Source organism: Podarcis tiliguerta (genome assembly GCF_965153285.1).
Source record: "Podarcis tiliguerta genome assembly, chromosome: 7".
Classification (NCBI taxonomy): Eukaryota; Metazoa; Chordata; class Lepidosauria; order Squamata; family Lacertidae; genus Podarcis; species Podarcis tiliguerta.
The window spans coordinates 18,129,885-18,143,748 of NC_139540.1; the positions used below are offsets into that span (position 1 = coordinate 18,129,885).

At 41.0% G+C, this 13,864-nt stretch overlaps 1 protein-coding gene across 4 annotated transcripts in view; it reads left to right on the top strand.

The window, feature by feature from the left end:
- The window catches only part of CSMD3 (CUB and Sushi multiple domains 3), a 568,382-nt gene that overhangs the window by 159,697 nt on the left and 394,821 nt on the right, over window positions 1–13,864 (top strand). For all 4 annotated transcript variants that reach the window (XR_014513736.1, XM_083450329.1, XM_083450330.1 and 1 more), the window contains exon 4: window positions 8,373–8,567. Coding sequence is in view for 3 of the 4 variants with exons in the window: in XM_083450329.1 (XP_083306455.1) it covers window positions 8,373–8,567 (195 nt within the window). In the remaining variant the exon portion in view is untranslated. The remainder of the gene's footprint in view (window positions 1–8,372; window positions 8,568–13,864) is intronic.

Genomic DNA, 13,864 nt, shown 5'->3' on the forward strand with positions numbered 1-13,864 from the left:
GGTCTACTGGGAAAACCATAGCTTTAACTATACGGAGCTTTGTTGTCAAGGTGATGCCTCTGCTTTTTAAGATCCTAAAGTAGCTCAATTTAAATTACATTTTTTTTAGCCATCCTAGAAGAGGAGGCACTATCCTAAACAACATCATCCAGAATGTCTTGCTTTGAGGAAGGATGTCACTCCTGACAGCAAGGCAGAATGGGAGTGAAGATGTGCCACTGCCACATTAGCAGTAGTAAAACATTTCAACGTTAAGGAAGGTGATTGCTGGCTGCGCCTCACCTCAAGTGGTACCATTTCCTGCACCAACTCTGGAATAGTTCCACACTGTTTTGCTCATGCTCAAGCAGTCCCATGACAAAAGGGATATCTGTTCATAATGAAAGCCAGAATTGTGAACCCCCAGCACCCAGTTAATTGGTATTCCTTGTATCATTGATTCTAGCCAGAGAAAATCTTTCCTCTGTTCATAGTTTCCATCTAAAAGTATAATTGTGAGAGGTAGTTAATTTGAATGGCTTTAATTAATATTTACAAATAGGGGAATTTTTGCTAATTAAATGTTCTAAGAACGTTTGCCCATCTCCGTTAAGGGGAACTCTCTGGAGCATATTTTTACACTAGATTTTAGCTCAAAACTCCCATTGACATTAACAAGAGTCTCCATGCAGAACGAGAACAGAATAAGAAATGCAGAAGCATGCCAGAAATTTTATATCAGCAATTTGCCCTCAGAGTTTTATTACTGAATGCTGGGAGATAGTGCAGCTTGTACATTCTTGACTTCCATATGAAATGTTTAGGGGAGATATTTTGTTTCAGCCCAAAATAAACAATGAATATGCTAATTCCCCCTGTCTATTCAGGTTGTATATATGACATGTGGAGATGGAGAATTTTAATACTACAATGGGGGAAATATTTTTGTTTTTGTTTTCACAAAGGGAAGGATAGCAACCTTTCCCCAATATGTTCACTTTCCCCATGCAGATTAGTCGAGCAGATGTGTGCCCATTTGATTGCTTTGATCCACAGAATTATCTTTTTTACAATTGCCACATAATGTTTGTTCTGCACCACCATTTTGGAGCATGACATTGGAAGCAGGAAGCTTGCTGTAGATGTGGAGGCTCCCCACACAATTAACTAACATGTTGAAGACCAGAGTTCAGTTCGCCACTCAACCACGAAACTCACTGGGTGCCCTTCAGTCACCATTTCCCAGCCTGACCCACCTCACAGGGTTGTTGTGAGGGCAAAATGGAAAGGAGAAAGAACCATGTCTGTCATCTTGAGCTCCTTGAAGGAAAGGTGGGGTATAAATGCATGCATAAATAAGAAATGAAGTTGCACAGAGAGGTATCATGCATAGAGCAGACTCCCGCTTCAGAAGCTGGTTTCTTTATTAGTTATTTAACAAAATTTATGTACTGTTTGATTAGGGGTGGGGTTGCTGGTTTGTTTGTTTTTCTTCTTTTTTATTATGCATTTTGTGTTTTAAAGCTGTGAACAGCCCTGAGCTCTATGGATGAAGGGTAAAATGCAAATTTAATGAAGAAGAAAACCTCTAGGCTGATTACAAAAAAATCACATTTCTAATATAATGATTATGATAATAATTATCATAATAAGTTATGCCCCAGTATAGTAACAACGGGGTCAGGAGGAGACCCATGACTTTGGAGGTAGAACTCAATGCCCAACCCCAGAGCCCCTTTCACCACAGTTTTCCATGTGCAGAGTTGGTCATTATGGTCCAAACTATAGGTTTCTCATGCCACATCATTAACCTCAAAAGATGGACATTGTTGGCTCTAATGAGACCACTCCAATACATTTGTTACATGTGCCTGGTGAGAAAGTACAGTATGTTTGATACATAAGTCAGTAAGTGCTCTGGTTTCAGGTTAAGTAATTTTGAATCTGTTGAGTTCATGTAGTTCTTTTTCCTGTAGTAGCTGCTAGGTTTAATTTGTTTCAGATAAGTTATGTACCAAATTATTTTATAAGCTGAAACATTTTAGAGAGCTTTTTTGGCAGATGCTAGAAGTATGGATTAATTAGTCAATGGTTCAAATTTTATCTAATGTACCAAGGGACTCTAGATTTTTATCAACTGTTTTGTTGCAAAAAAGAAGTTATAGAATGCATTTACTCATTAGACTTAGAATTTTTTCATTATAGCAAAACTATATTTCCATGTCCGTTGAAGGAAGGTTATTTATGGACCCACTAAGGAGTGGCATTGGGTTCACTTCATAAATTGCCTCTTAGGGAATGTTTTCATTTGACCAAAGGTTTTGTAAAATTACAGCTGTAAATCAGAGGCTCTTACTAAAGTTGAAAGGGAGAATCATGGGAGTTTTGTATTCAGTGGTCCGTGTTTTCCTGAGCTTGACTCTGGACTAAGGATTATGAGCCCCTGTATTCTGCTTCAATACATGATATCCAATCACAGAGCATTTCAGGATTTGGACCACTGCCATTGGCCCTTAAACTCTGAGTTATGATTCACAGCTTGGGAGTTTAGACAGCCAATCATGTTGAGAGTGGGAGTGGTCCATGCCTTCATAAATGTATATAAGCAGTCGCTTTGCCCTTGTTGTCCAGTTCTGTTAGTTGAATAAAGGTTCTTGCTGTTATCACTGCATCTTGTTTCATGGGAACCCACCTACACTTCAATGAGAATCTATGCTCTTCAAAACACTTGAGGCTCAACTGGACTCTGTAGGTTGCATCTATTTCTACCCTTCCATCCACAGAAGAGTATTTGATCAAATGAAGGCCTCTGCCAATAAAAGGAGTGGAAGGGACTTGCAGCATTTCCCCCTTCATACTGCAACTTCTTATGCCATATTTGATTTTGTTCTGGAGAGTCCTCCTACCCTTTAGAGCACTTTTATTTTGGGGGGGGGGGGATTTGGAGGACCACAATATGAAATTCACATGCCCTGGAGAAATATGTTGGCACATGTGTCTTGAACAGCAGCTTTCCTTTCTTGTCAGGGAAAATTACTTCTGAAGCATAAGAGAATGTCATAAGCAGAAAGTGTGCTAGTGAGTGGTGTGGGGATCAGCTGCTTATTTTATTTTATTTACTTTAAAAAGAACCTTCATCAACATAAGTGAAAGACTTTAAAGACATGTCCAAAATAGCTCTTTGGAATCCAACTCCAAATTGCATTTAATATATATAAAAAATGTTTTATCACTGCTCTGTCTGTTGTGCTGGGGACTTTCAGGAGGAAAGGCAGGATATAAATCAAATAAAAAAAGAGATAGAAATAAAACTCTTACAAGAAATACAGATAGGCAGCTGACTTTCCTAAACATTTCCTGGAATGTTCACTATCAACACTTATTAAAACTTAATTTATGGGCTGGAAGGGATAAAAATTATGCTTTCAGAACTAGTCATACTTTAACTGTGTATAGTGTCTAATGAAGTAAGGGGCTGGATTGATGAGGTTTGGGGAGATAAATTACTACATCTGCTAGATGCAATTAGAATTTACAGTACGTTCAAAGTCTCTGTACAAACACATTTAATTAATGGATTGAGTCTAATTATTTGTGCTTGGGGCTCAGTATTGTATCTCAGGTGAAAAGTAATTGGTGAAAAAAAGACTACAAGCTAGTCTCCTTTTCTCCTTTCTAATTAGTTGTGGGAATTAATATTTTTAAGAACAAATAGAGAGTTTCACAATTCAGAGAAAGCTTTTGTGTTTGTGGCACGTGATTTTGAGTATGTCTGCACTAAATAGTTGCCGCTGCTCATTGCACGTCATGGAATTAGGCTTGCCATGTCTATGTTGTGACTCCAGCAGTTCTTCAGTGGTGTGGTACCACCCACAATGACAAGATTTGGCATTATATTACTTTCGGCTTTTCAAGAGTTATGCAATATTATTGTTGTTGTTTAGTCATGTCCGACTCTTCATGGACCACTCCTGTCTTCCACTGCCTCCCGCAGCTTGGTCAAACTCATGCTGGTAGCTTCGAGAACACTGTCCAACCATCTCGTCCTCTGTCGTCCCCTTCTCCTTGTGCCCTCCATCTTTCCCAACATCAGGGTCTTTTCTAGGGAGTCTTCTCTTCTCATGAGGTGGCCAAAGTATTGGAGCCTCAGCTTCAGGATCTGTCCTTCCAGTGAGCACTCAGGGCTAATTTCCTTCAGAATGGATAGGTTTGATCTTCTTGCAGTCCATGGGACTCTCAAGAGTCTCCTCCAGCACCATAATTCAAAAGCATCAATTCTTCGGTGATCAGCCTTCTTTATGGTCCAGCTCTCACTTCCAAACATCACTACCGGGAAAACTATAGCTTTAACTATACGGACCTTGGTTGGCAAGGTGATGTCTCTGCTTTTTAAGATGCTGTCTAGATTTGTCATCGCTTTTCTTCCAAGAAGCAGGCGTCTTTTAATTTCATGACCGCTGTCACCATCTGCAGTGATCATGGAGCCCAAGAAAGTAAAATTTCTCACTGCCTCCATTTCTTCTCCTACTATTTGCCAGGAGGTGATGAGACCAATGGCAACTTCTCTTGCTTCTGCAGGTCCTGCTTGGACAGAAATCAAGCAAATCTGACCCTGTTCTTGGAATTCTTTTCCTTTGCTCTTCCAGAGTTGATTTACTTGGTACATTAATCAACTTAAACTTGGAGCCACTGCATTTGAGTATTACTATAATGGGGGAATGAAATTGAAGTTGCCCTGTCTTTCCAACAATTTTCTCGTTTTGATGTCTTGCTTTCCCATCTCCAGTGCATAATACGGCAATTAGCAGCACATTGCAGACTTTTGTGCTCCTCTCTTTCCCCCATTTGTGTTTTTCCTCTCTCCCCCCCACACCATTAGTGAAAAATAGTGATGAGTGAAAATTATTCCACATATACTCTAGGCAGGGTACTGCAGTAGGCCCACTTGCAGATATGTGTTTACCACCCCAGTCAGGAGTTAGGGTTGGCATTTTGCTGATTGCTCTGTTTAGCCAATGCTTTTGATACATTACCACAGTACACTTCCTGACATGCTGCGTATTGGGGATGAAATCCCTGTGGCTGCTGGGGCATGGTGCTCTCTCTGTCTCAGTTGCAATTCCAGCAGCCCTCAAAAGAACAGCCTTTGTGGTGTACCTCCTAATGTACTGCTTATCATGGGGAGAAGGAAGAATGTCTCCTTTTGAAGATCTCTGCACACCTGCACATCTGAACCTGCCACTGTCTGGCTTGGAAGGGAAGCAAAAGGATGCAGCTTATCTTAGGGTTTGGGGTAGCAGGGATGAGGACAGGTATTTTTCTAAGCTCCTAGTTCTCAGGAATGATCCAAGGTCTTCCAGGTTTAACAATGAAAATTGGTGTCAAAACAGGGAGAACTTGGGGGAAGTTACCAATCTCTCATTTTACTTTATTTGAATATGAGGCCAGTAAACCTCTGAAATGACAAAATAATGCCAAACCCATTGATTTTTCTTTAAGGAATCCACATAACATATTCCTGCAATTAAAACAATTTTCACATTCCATGCACTTGGAAGTCTGCATTGGTGAGCCTCACTAGCAAGCGAATATATAAAATATCTGCTACTTAAGGATAAAAGAATTTTTTTGAAAATCAGTGAATGACCCACTTTTAGCTGATATGCCAGCTAACGAAACATTGTATGCCCAATAGACCAGAAGAAGGAAATGGCTTCAACCATAGACGTTGTTTCCCCTTATTTATATATCTGTAGTACTTACAGGAAAGGAAGTTTTCCCTGCTTTTATAGGTTAAATAAAATTGTTACTGGCATTTCTTACCGAAAGGTGGAGTCCAGAGTATAAGGGGGGGGGGGATGAATACTGAGCTACCTACTAGTGGGAGTGAATGATTATGCAATCTGATATTCTCTGAATTAACGAGTAAATTCTTTTAAATATATTGGCAATTATGTTGACAGAGCCGTAATAAAACAGGGAGGAACCGGAGAATGAATGAAAATTAAATATTGTGAGCCAAGAATTCAGATAATGGAATCTAGTCTATTACATTGACTTCTGTGGAGCTAGGCCAAATGATTCCACCAACTTCATCACTTTTTTTCCATTAGAGCCAGCAATCCATTGGCAATAAGCAATCAGATGTGGCAGAACCTCTAACGTGCTCACATATTATTTGGGAGAGCACAGTCAGGAGAGAAAGAAAGGAGAATGCTGTCAGCTGATGGTGGCTAAGATCAATGCAGCTACTTTAGATGCGCTTTGAGGGTTTTCACTTGCCGTGAGTGATTTCCCTCTCTCTTTTCCTTTAAGCAGGAGAACTTTGCTCCATGGCCTGCTTGTGTTTTAGAAATGCACCTCCAAAGTCCCCTTCCAGCAGGCAGAACTAGTTATAAATGACAGGACTCACCTAATGAATAATGTCGGTGCAAGCCCTTGGGCAGTGGGGCTCCCCGCTCTCCTTCCTCTATGCCCCATGGTGCCCCCAAAAGATGACTTGGTAGGTGGGAGAACCCCAAGAGCAGTTGGGAGGAGCAGAGGGAAAATCATTCCATCCAGCAAGCTGCAGGAGCGTTCGTCATAGCACAACACTGAATTTCACCTTTATACTCCTAGTTAATATCATTACTATAGGGACGCGGGTGGCACTGTGGGTCAAACCACAGAGCCTAGGACTTGCTGATCAGAAGGTCAGCGGTTTGAATCCCCATGGTGGGGTGAGCTCCTGTTGCTCGGTCCCAGATCCTGCCAACCTAGCAGTTCAAAAGCATGTCAAAGTGCAAGTAGATAAATAGGTACCGCTCCGGCGGGAAGGTAAATGGCGTTTCCGTGTGCTGCTCTGGTTTGCCAGAAGCGGCTCAGTTATGCTGGCCACATGACCCGGAAGCTGTCTGCGGACAAACGCCGGCTCCCTCGGCCCATAGAGTGAGATGAGCGCCACAACCCTAGAGTCGGTCACGACTGGACCTAATGGTCAGGGGTACCTTTACCTTTTTACTAATATCATTACTAAACCGATTTAAATTCTCTCCATCCAAGATGTAATCCCCATTTAACCGGGGTGCATTCCCAGCCCAGTGGGTACAGGATTGCACCTTTACAGCACAATTCTATATGTGTCTATTCAGAATAAAGACCCATTGAACTCAGTAACACAGCAGGTGGGCAAAGGAGTGTGACCTTTGTTATTTACAATTGTGTTTTGAAAGTTACAAGGGTGGTTTTTTTTATACTGCACTTTATCATGATTGCTTCCAAGGTGGTTTTCAACAACAGAAGAATGAAAACAAAATTTTAAATACAATATACTAAAGCAGACCATAAATAAAAGCAGCAGGTGGAAAAATCAGGTGCATGGCTGAGTGAATAGCAAGGTCATAGCCTGGCATCTAAATGATAACAGCTTTGATTCCAGGCAGGCCTCCTTGGGGAGATAATTCCATAACTCTATCCGTTGGTGACATCAGCCTTGCTGAAGCATTTGGAGAGGGACATTTTCAGATGACCTTAGCCTTTGGGCAGGTTGATATGGAAGTAGGCTTTCCTTCAGTGCAATACATCAGATTATAATTTATACACTTCGTGAGTTCCCAGCCAAGTACAAAAAAACAAAAGGATTAAAAGGTGTTAAAATCTTGCTGTTTAAATGTATAGCCATCATTGGACAAAACGTAGTCACTGGTGTTATGTGGTTAATCGTTAAACTTATGTGGTTGCTTTTTCTTCTTGGTGTAATTGGCTTGATGGTCACTGCAGACTAAAAAACAAAGTGTTGGTGTCTCAGTTTTCATTACTTGCTAATTACTTGTATCTCTGACCCTTATTTTTCTGGCTGCAGAAAAAAAAAGGAAAATAGTTCAAAAGGTTAATTATTCTCAGTACACTTCTTTTATCTATCTTCAGTACTCAAGGTCCTGATTTATCTCCTGTGGGGCTTCTGTAGAGCTGCAATATTACTCCCTAAAATGCATCATAATTTCTTTAGCTAGTAGAAATTGACTCTACTTGATTGTTGCCCTGAACTCTTTTATGAAAGCTATAAAGGAATTGTTTAGATTACTTGTTTTGGTTTATTGAGTTGGCTTCACTCTTTTTTCTTCTTTCTTTTACCACTGTCTATACTGTGACATTATGCATCATATCAGAGACCTTTCCCCCTAAGAATGGATTGTCACGTAGTGCAGGCAGCGACCATTTTAGGCACGTCCAACATTTCTGCGACCACGCATACACACATTGCGCCGAACCTGGAAGTGACCCGAAAACATCACAAAAAGTGACAGAATGGGGCAGGGGCAAAACAGGGTGTTTGCAGGCTTTTTCAATGGTGTTTCAAATATATGCTATTTCACTTATGTTCTCTTGTGGTAATGGCGATTCTTCTTTTACAGAATTACAGAGCGGTTCTTGTGGAAATCCTGGAGTCCCACCTAAAGGTGTCTTGTATGGTACAAGGTTTGATGTTGGTGACAAAATCCGCTACAGCTGTGTGACAGGATACATCTTGGATGGACACCCCCAGCTCACCTGTATAGCTAACTCAGCCAACACAGCATCCTGGGATTTTCCAGTTCCTATCTGCAGAGGTAAGATTAAAGAGCAATTTCTGTTCAAAGGGAAGCATTTCAAAGTACCACTGACTTCAGTGGAAGGAGACATGATTAACTCCACTGAAACCACCGATAACAAGAAAGTGATTGACCTTGGTTGGATTGTATCCCTTATTTTTTTCATACAATGTACTTACTTTCGGTTACCATCTCACGAGCAGCTGCTTCTAGAACACAACTGGGGAAAATTCGCAGCGAATGAAAAATTGTGTTTGTTAGTATTTCTGATCGGATTCCAGTATTTTCGTACACTCCTCTGAACTATAATGCCAGCATTTATTTATTCTAACTAAAAAAAAAGTTAACATTCACTGCCATGTTTGATTTGACAAAATCAATCAATCATCATATTAAAATAGGTCCCTCACAGGCCAATGCATTTAAAGAATATTACTTAAGAGATGCATAAAACATAACAATGTGTCAGTTTTCGCCAACAGTTAGGCCAATAAAAATCATTTGTGGTGGTTAAAACCCATCAAAATAAATAGCTATTATAAAACAAAGCCGTAAAGTCTCTTACACTCTGAATAAAAACGCACATAAAAATATTTAAAAGCTTCATTTGCAACCAAGCTCACTTTCACTATCTGTTCCTGGGTTTTTACCAGCTATGTATGCAAAAGATAACAATAAAAAGTGACTGCTGAAGTGATTTGCATATGTGTTTCAATCGTATGACCCCCTACCTCTTTTAAGCTAATATATTTGAAAATAGGGCTGCACATCTGACTTCCAATAAGACTTAAATAAGCTCAAGCCCAGCCATGTGGGTTTTAGATCTGAATCCAATACTGATCAGATTCCAGCTTTTAATGACTGTTTAATGAGTGAAGTTCTATACTGATAGACCTAAGTTAGTAAGGGGGTTAACCATGTATGTGCTACAGCAGGGGTGGGTGATCTCTGTCCTGGGAGCTGATCCACCCCTACTCCCGAGTGTATATTATAAAAACTCTGCTCAGCTCAGCATCCTGATGGGGATGCAAATTCCCACTCACCAGTCCCCAGTCATTTGATTGATTGATCAAGGAGAAGAAGCAAGAATCCTCTTCCTCAGCTGATTTACACAGACTGGCATGCAGACACTGGAGGGCTTACCAAGGGTGAATGCAGCCTTCATACTGAAAAAGTTAGTGACTCCTGTGTTAGGAAGAATTGTGCTTCATTTGCTGGATGGGAACAAGAAATCCAGTTTCAGGATGCAAATAGCTGCAACACTGGGAGGTGGTATGGTAAAGATCTAGCAGAAACAGCGGAGAGATATTGATAAGTAAGAGCCTAGAAACAAAGCAAAACTGTGTGAAAGTCATTTGAGAAATACTCATTATTAGTACAAGGTATTTATGGATAAAAAGGTAAAGGACCCGTGACAGTTAAGTTACGTTGCGAATGACTCTGGGGTTGTGGTGCTCATCTCGCTTTACTGGCCGAGGGAGCTGACGTTTGTCCGCAGACAGTTTTTCCAGGTCATGTGGCCAGCATGACTAAGCCGCTGCTGGTGAAACCAGAGGAGAGCACGAAAACGCTGTTTACCTATTGATCTACTTGTACTTTGACGTGCTTTTTAACTGCTAGGTTGGCAGGAGCTAGGATTGAGCAACAGGAGCTCACTCCATCGTGGGATTTGAACCGCCGACCTTCCGATCGGGAAGCCCTAGGCTCAGTGGTTTAGACCACAGTGCCACCCACGTCCCACAATTCTCAAACCTGGGAGCCAGTGTAGATCCTTTAGGACTGGTGTTATATATAGTCCCGGTGACTGCTCCCAGTCACAAAATAGAACTAATACTATTTGTTCTAGACATACAGTGCTCTGACTAAAACTGTTTCTACTGGAGCAGCTGCAAAAGGCTCATCTGTGGCTGAGCTCGTTTATTTTACATACTTGTGAAAATGTGGTTGCCCTTGGAAATTTGAGAAAACTTACTCACAGAACCGGTTTATCCTTTTATGACACTTAACATCTATCTGGATATATACCCACCTATCAAAAATGAGATGCTCACATGACAGAAACATGGAACGCACCCTTGCAATAGGCTCACTAGGCAAGCTACATCTGCATATACCCTTAAACAGAATCAATTTTATCAGGCCTCTTGCCACTTAATAGCACACTGCTTTATTTATACAATGTGTGGCTTTGCTGGAGGTTATTGAGGGTGATTACTCTGTAATGAGCTCCTTATTACTTTCCTCCAGTTTCTGGTGAAGATCCTCCTTGATTAAATTATCATCCATAGGGAGTTTCATTTGTCAATGTCCTAAAACTCCCTATGAATGAACTTTTAATTAAGGAAGGAGCATCTTTGCTTTTTCATAATCTACGAACCTGTGTGTCTACTTGAGCCAAGTGTTGGTAGTTCTGAATTCAAGGAAAAGTTGATTAAATAATTGCAGGTGATTGGCAATCTCTCCTTCTGGTAAACAGTGCCCACCTCTTGCTTATGGTTTATGAAGGAGGATGAAGAAGATATCATTCTCAGCTCCACACATTACATAAATTTACTATTTTGTCGGAGTGAACTCAATGCTCCAACCACTTTGCATGACTTATTCTGTAAAATAAACTGTAACATAGTCCAGTAGCACTTTAGAGACCAACTACATTTGTTCTGTGCATAAGCACACTTCTTCAGATACACAGGAAAGCATATACACAGAACAAACAGTTGGTCTCCAAGATGCTACTGGACAATTTTTTTATTTACTGTACTTTGACCGCGTCAGACCAACACGGCTATCTACCTGAATGTAAGATATTATATTGTTGTATTAATATGTGAGCTGTTGTTAAATACATGTTTAGAGTGAGTAGGTGGGGGAACAGGTGAACTTCCAGAGGTTGTTGGCCACCAGCTCCCATCAGACCAAGCCAACATGGTCAATGATCAAGTATGATGAGAGTTGCACTTCAGCAACATCTAGCAGACCACATGTTCTCTACCCCTGATTAATAGGTTTAGAGATTACCTACTGAAAATGGTGTAAAGGTACCCCGACCATTAGTTCCAGTCGTAGCCGACTCTGGGGTTGCGGCGCTCATCTCGCTTTATTGGCTGAGGGAGCCAACGTACAGCTTCTGGGTCATGGGGCCAGCATGACTAAGCCGCTTCTGGCGAACCAGAGCAGCGCACGGAAACACCATTTACCTTCCTACTGGAGTGGTACCTATTTTTATCTACTTGCACTTTGATGTGCTTTCGAACTGCTAGGTTGGCAGGAGCAGGGACCGAGCAGTGGGAGCTCATCCCGTCATGGGGATCCGAACCGCCGACCTTCTGATCGGCAAGTCCTAGTCTCTGTGGTTTAACCCACAGCGCCACGTACTGCTTCTTTTTTAAAAAGTACTGGTCGGTATCCATATGATGGTTGGCTGTGAAATGCAACATGCTCATTATCCTTTGGCTTTGCCTTATTTATGAAGAACATTCATAGGCTGTCATTAAGGGTTGAAACCTTCCAATAAAATATATAAGGTAAGTTATAAAAGAAGTAGCATTCAACCAACAAAATATAACACTGAAATAACTTCAACAGAACCAGCCACAGTGCTAAAAGAATAGACTATCCCATCCTGTAAAATTCCTGACTCCAATACAGTGGTGCCCCGCAAGACGAATGCCTTGCAAGACGGAAAACCCGCTAGACGAAAGGGTTTTCCGTTTTGGAGGTGCTTCGCAGGACGAATTTGCTATGGGCTTGCTTCACAAGACGAAAATGTATGGCGATTCCTGGGGTTTTTTTTCGCTCCCCACCCCCTTTTTCTAAGGCACTAAGCTGCTAATAGGCTTTTAGCAGCTAATCCGCTAATCCCTTAAGCCTTTAATAGCCGCTAGTAGCCGCTAAACCACTAATAGCGCTAATCCGCCAATCCGCTAATGGGCTTGCTTCGCAAGACGAAAAAAACCGCTAGACGAAGAGACTCACGGAACGGATTCTTTTCGTCTTGCGAGGCACCACTGTAAATAACCACCGCTCACTCTCAGTAAGCAGCCATTGGGAAGCCGGGTGCACAGTGTAACCGGCAATGTTAGAATGGACTCTTGAGGCTCGATCTGCACAAGGGATCAAAATATCAGATTTCCACTCCCCATAGACCACTGCTGCTGATCAATGTATGTGGAGAGGGGGTGAAGGGATCTCCTGGGCTAAACCCACCCAGCACTATCACCACCCACTGCTGCCATCGGAGTGACTTTGGGGCAGTTGTGATCTATGAGCCTAACCTACTACACAGAGAGTTCTTGCAAGGTAAAATCGGGATAGCCTGATCCTGCCCTGAGATCCTGCCCTTGCAAAAGGGTGGGATACAAATGTGAATGATGAATAAGGAGTTGGGATTTATTCTGTCCTGTTGCTGCTTGCTTTCAGTTCAGTATCCAAACAACCAATAATAGCAAACAAATTCATTAACTCTCAATATTCTTGTCATGCAAGAATGGTAATAACTTTAAAAACTTCCACTTCTTAGCAGATCTACTAGAACTGCCAGTGTTCATTAAAATAATGTAATTTTATTGGGTTTATTAGAAATGCAAAAAAAGGAGAGAGGTTTAATTGAAGGTAGAACGATTTAGATTTATTGTGTTGTGAAGTGGTCAATTACATTGTGCATCGCCCATGACCAGTTTTTAAATACATTTTTCTCTCCTGACATATTAATTTTGATTGGGGCATTTTTAACAGTGAAACATGACAGCAGCTTCATCATATCACCTTTTACTTTTGAGATAGTGTAGAAATTTCAGGCTGCAACTTGCTGCAGAGTGGTGGAAATGATTCACGGAAGGCTAATAAATAAGGTCATAGTTATATATAATATTGTCACTCTGCAAAGGTTATATTAATTAGATGGTTTGATAATCAGGGATAATATTCTGACTTTTATTTTTTAAAAGGTTGCTCTATTTATAGACAAAAGCCGCAGCTAGCTCATCAAATAATATTATATTGCCTTCATTTTGAAGATGCATTTTAACTTTGATTCATTGTCAAAAAAAGCAGTTTGGCCCTGCTTCTTTCACTAAAAGACAGTGGGCATGATCCAGCTATTTGTCTCAATGTTTAGGTCTTTCACTGGGATTTTTAAGGCGCTTAGCTTCAACTAAATTGTGTTCATAAGACTGAAAGAAGAGCCCTGTTAGATCAGTCCAAAGGTCTATCAAGTATAGCTATCAACTTACAGATTTGAAAATAAGGGACCAGCAGCCTTGAAAATAAGGGATTTCCCAAGCACAGGTATGTTCAACTTCTGAGCCCCTCCAATC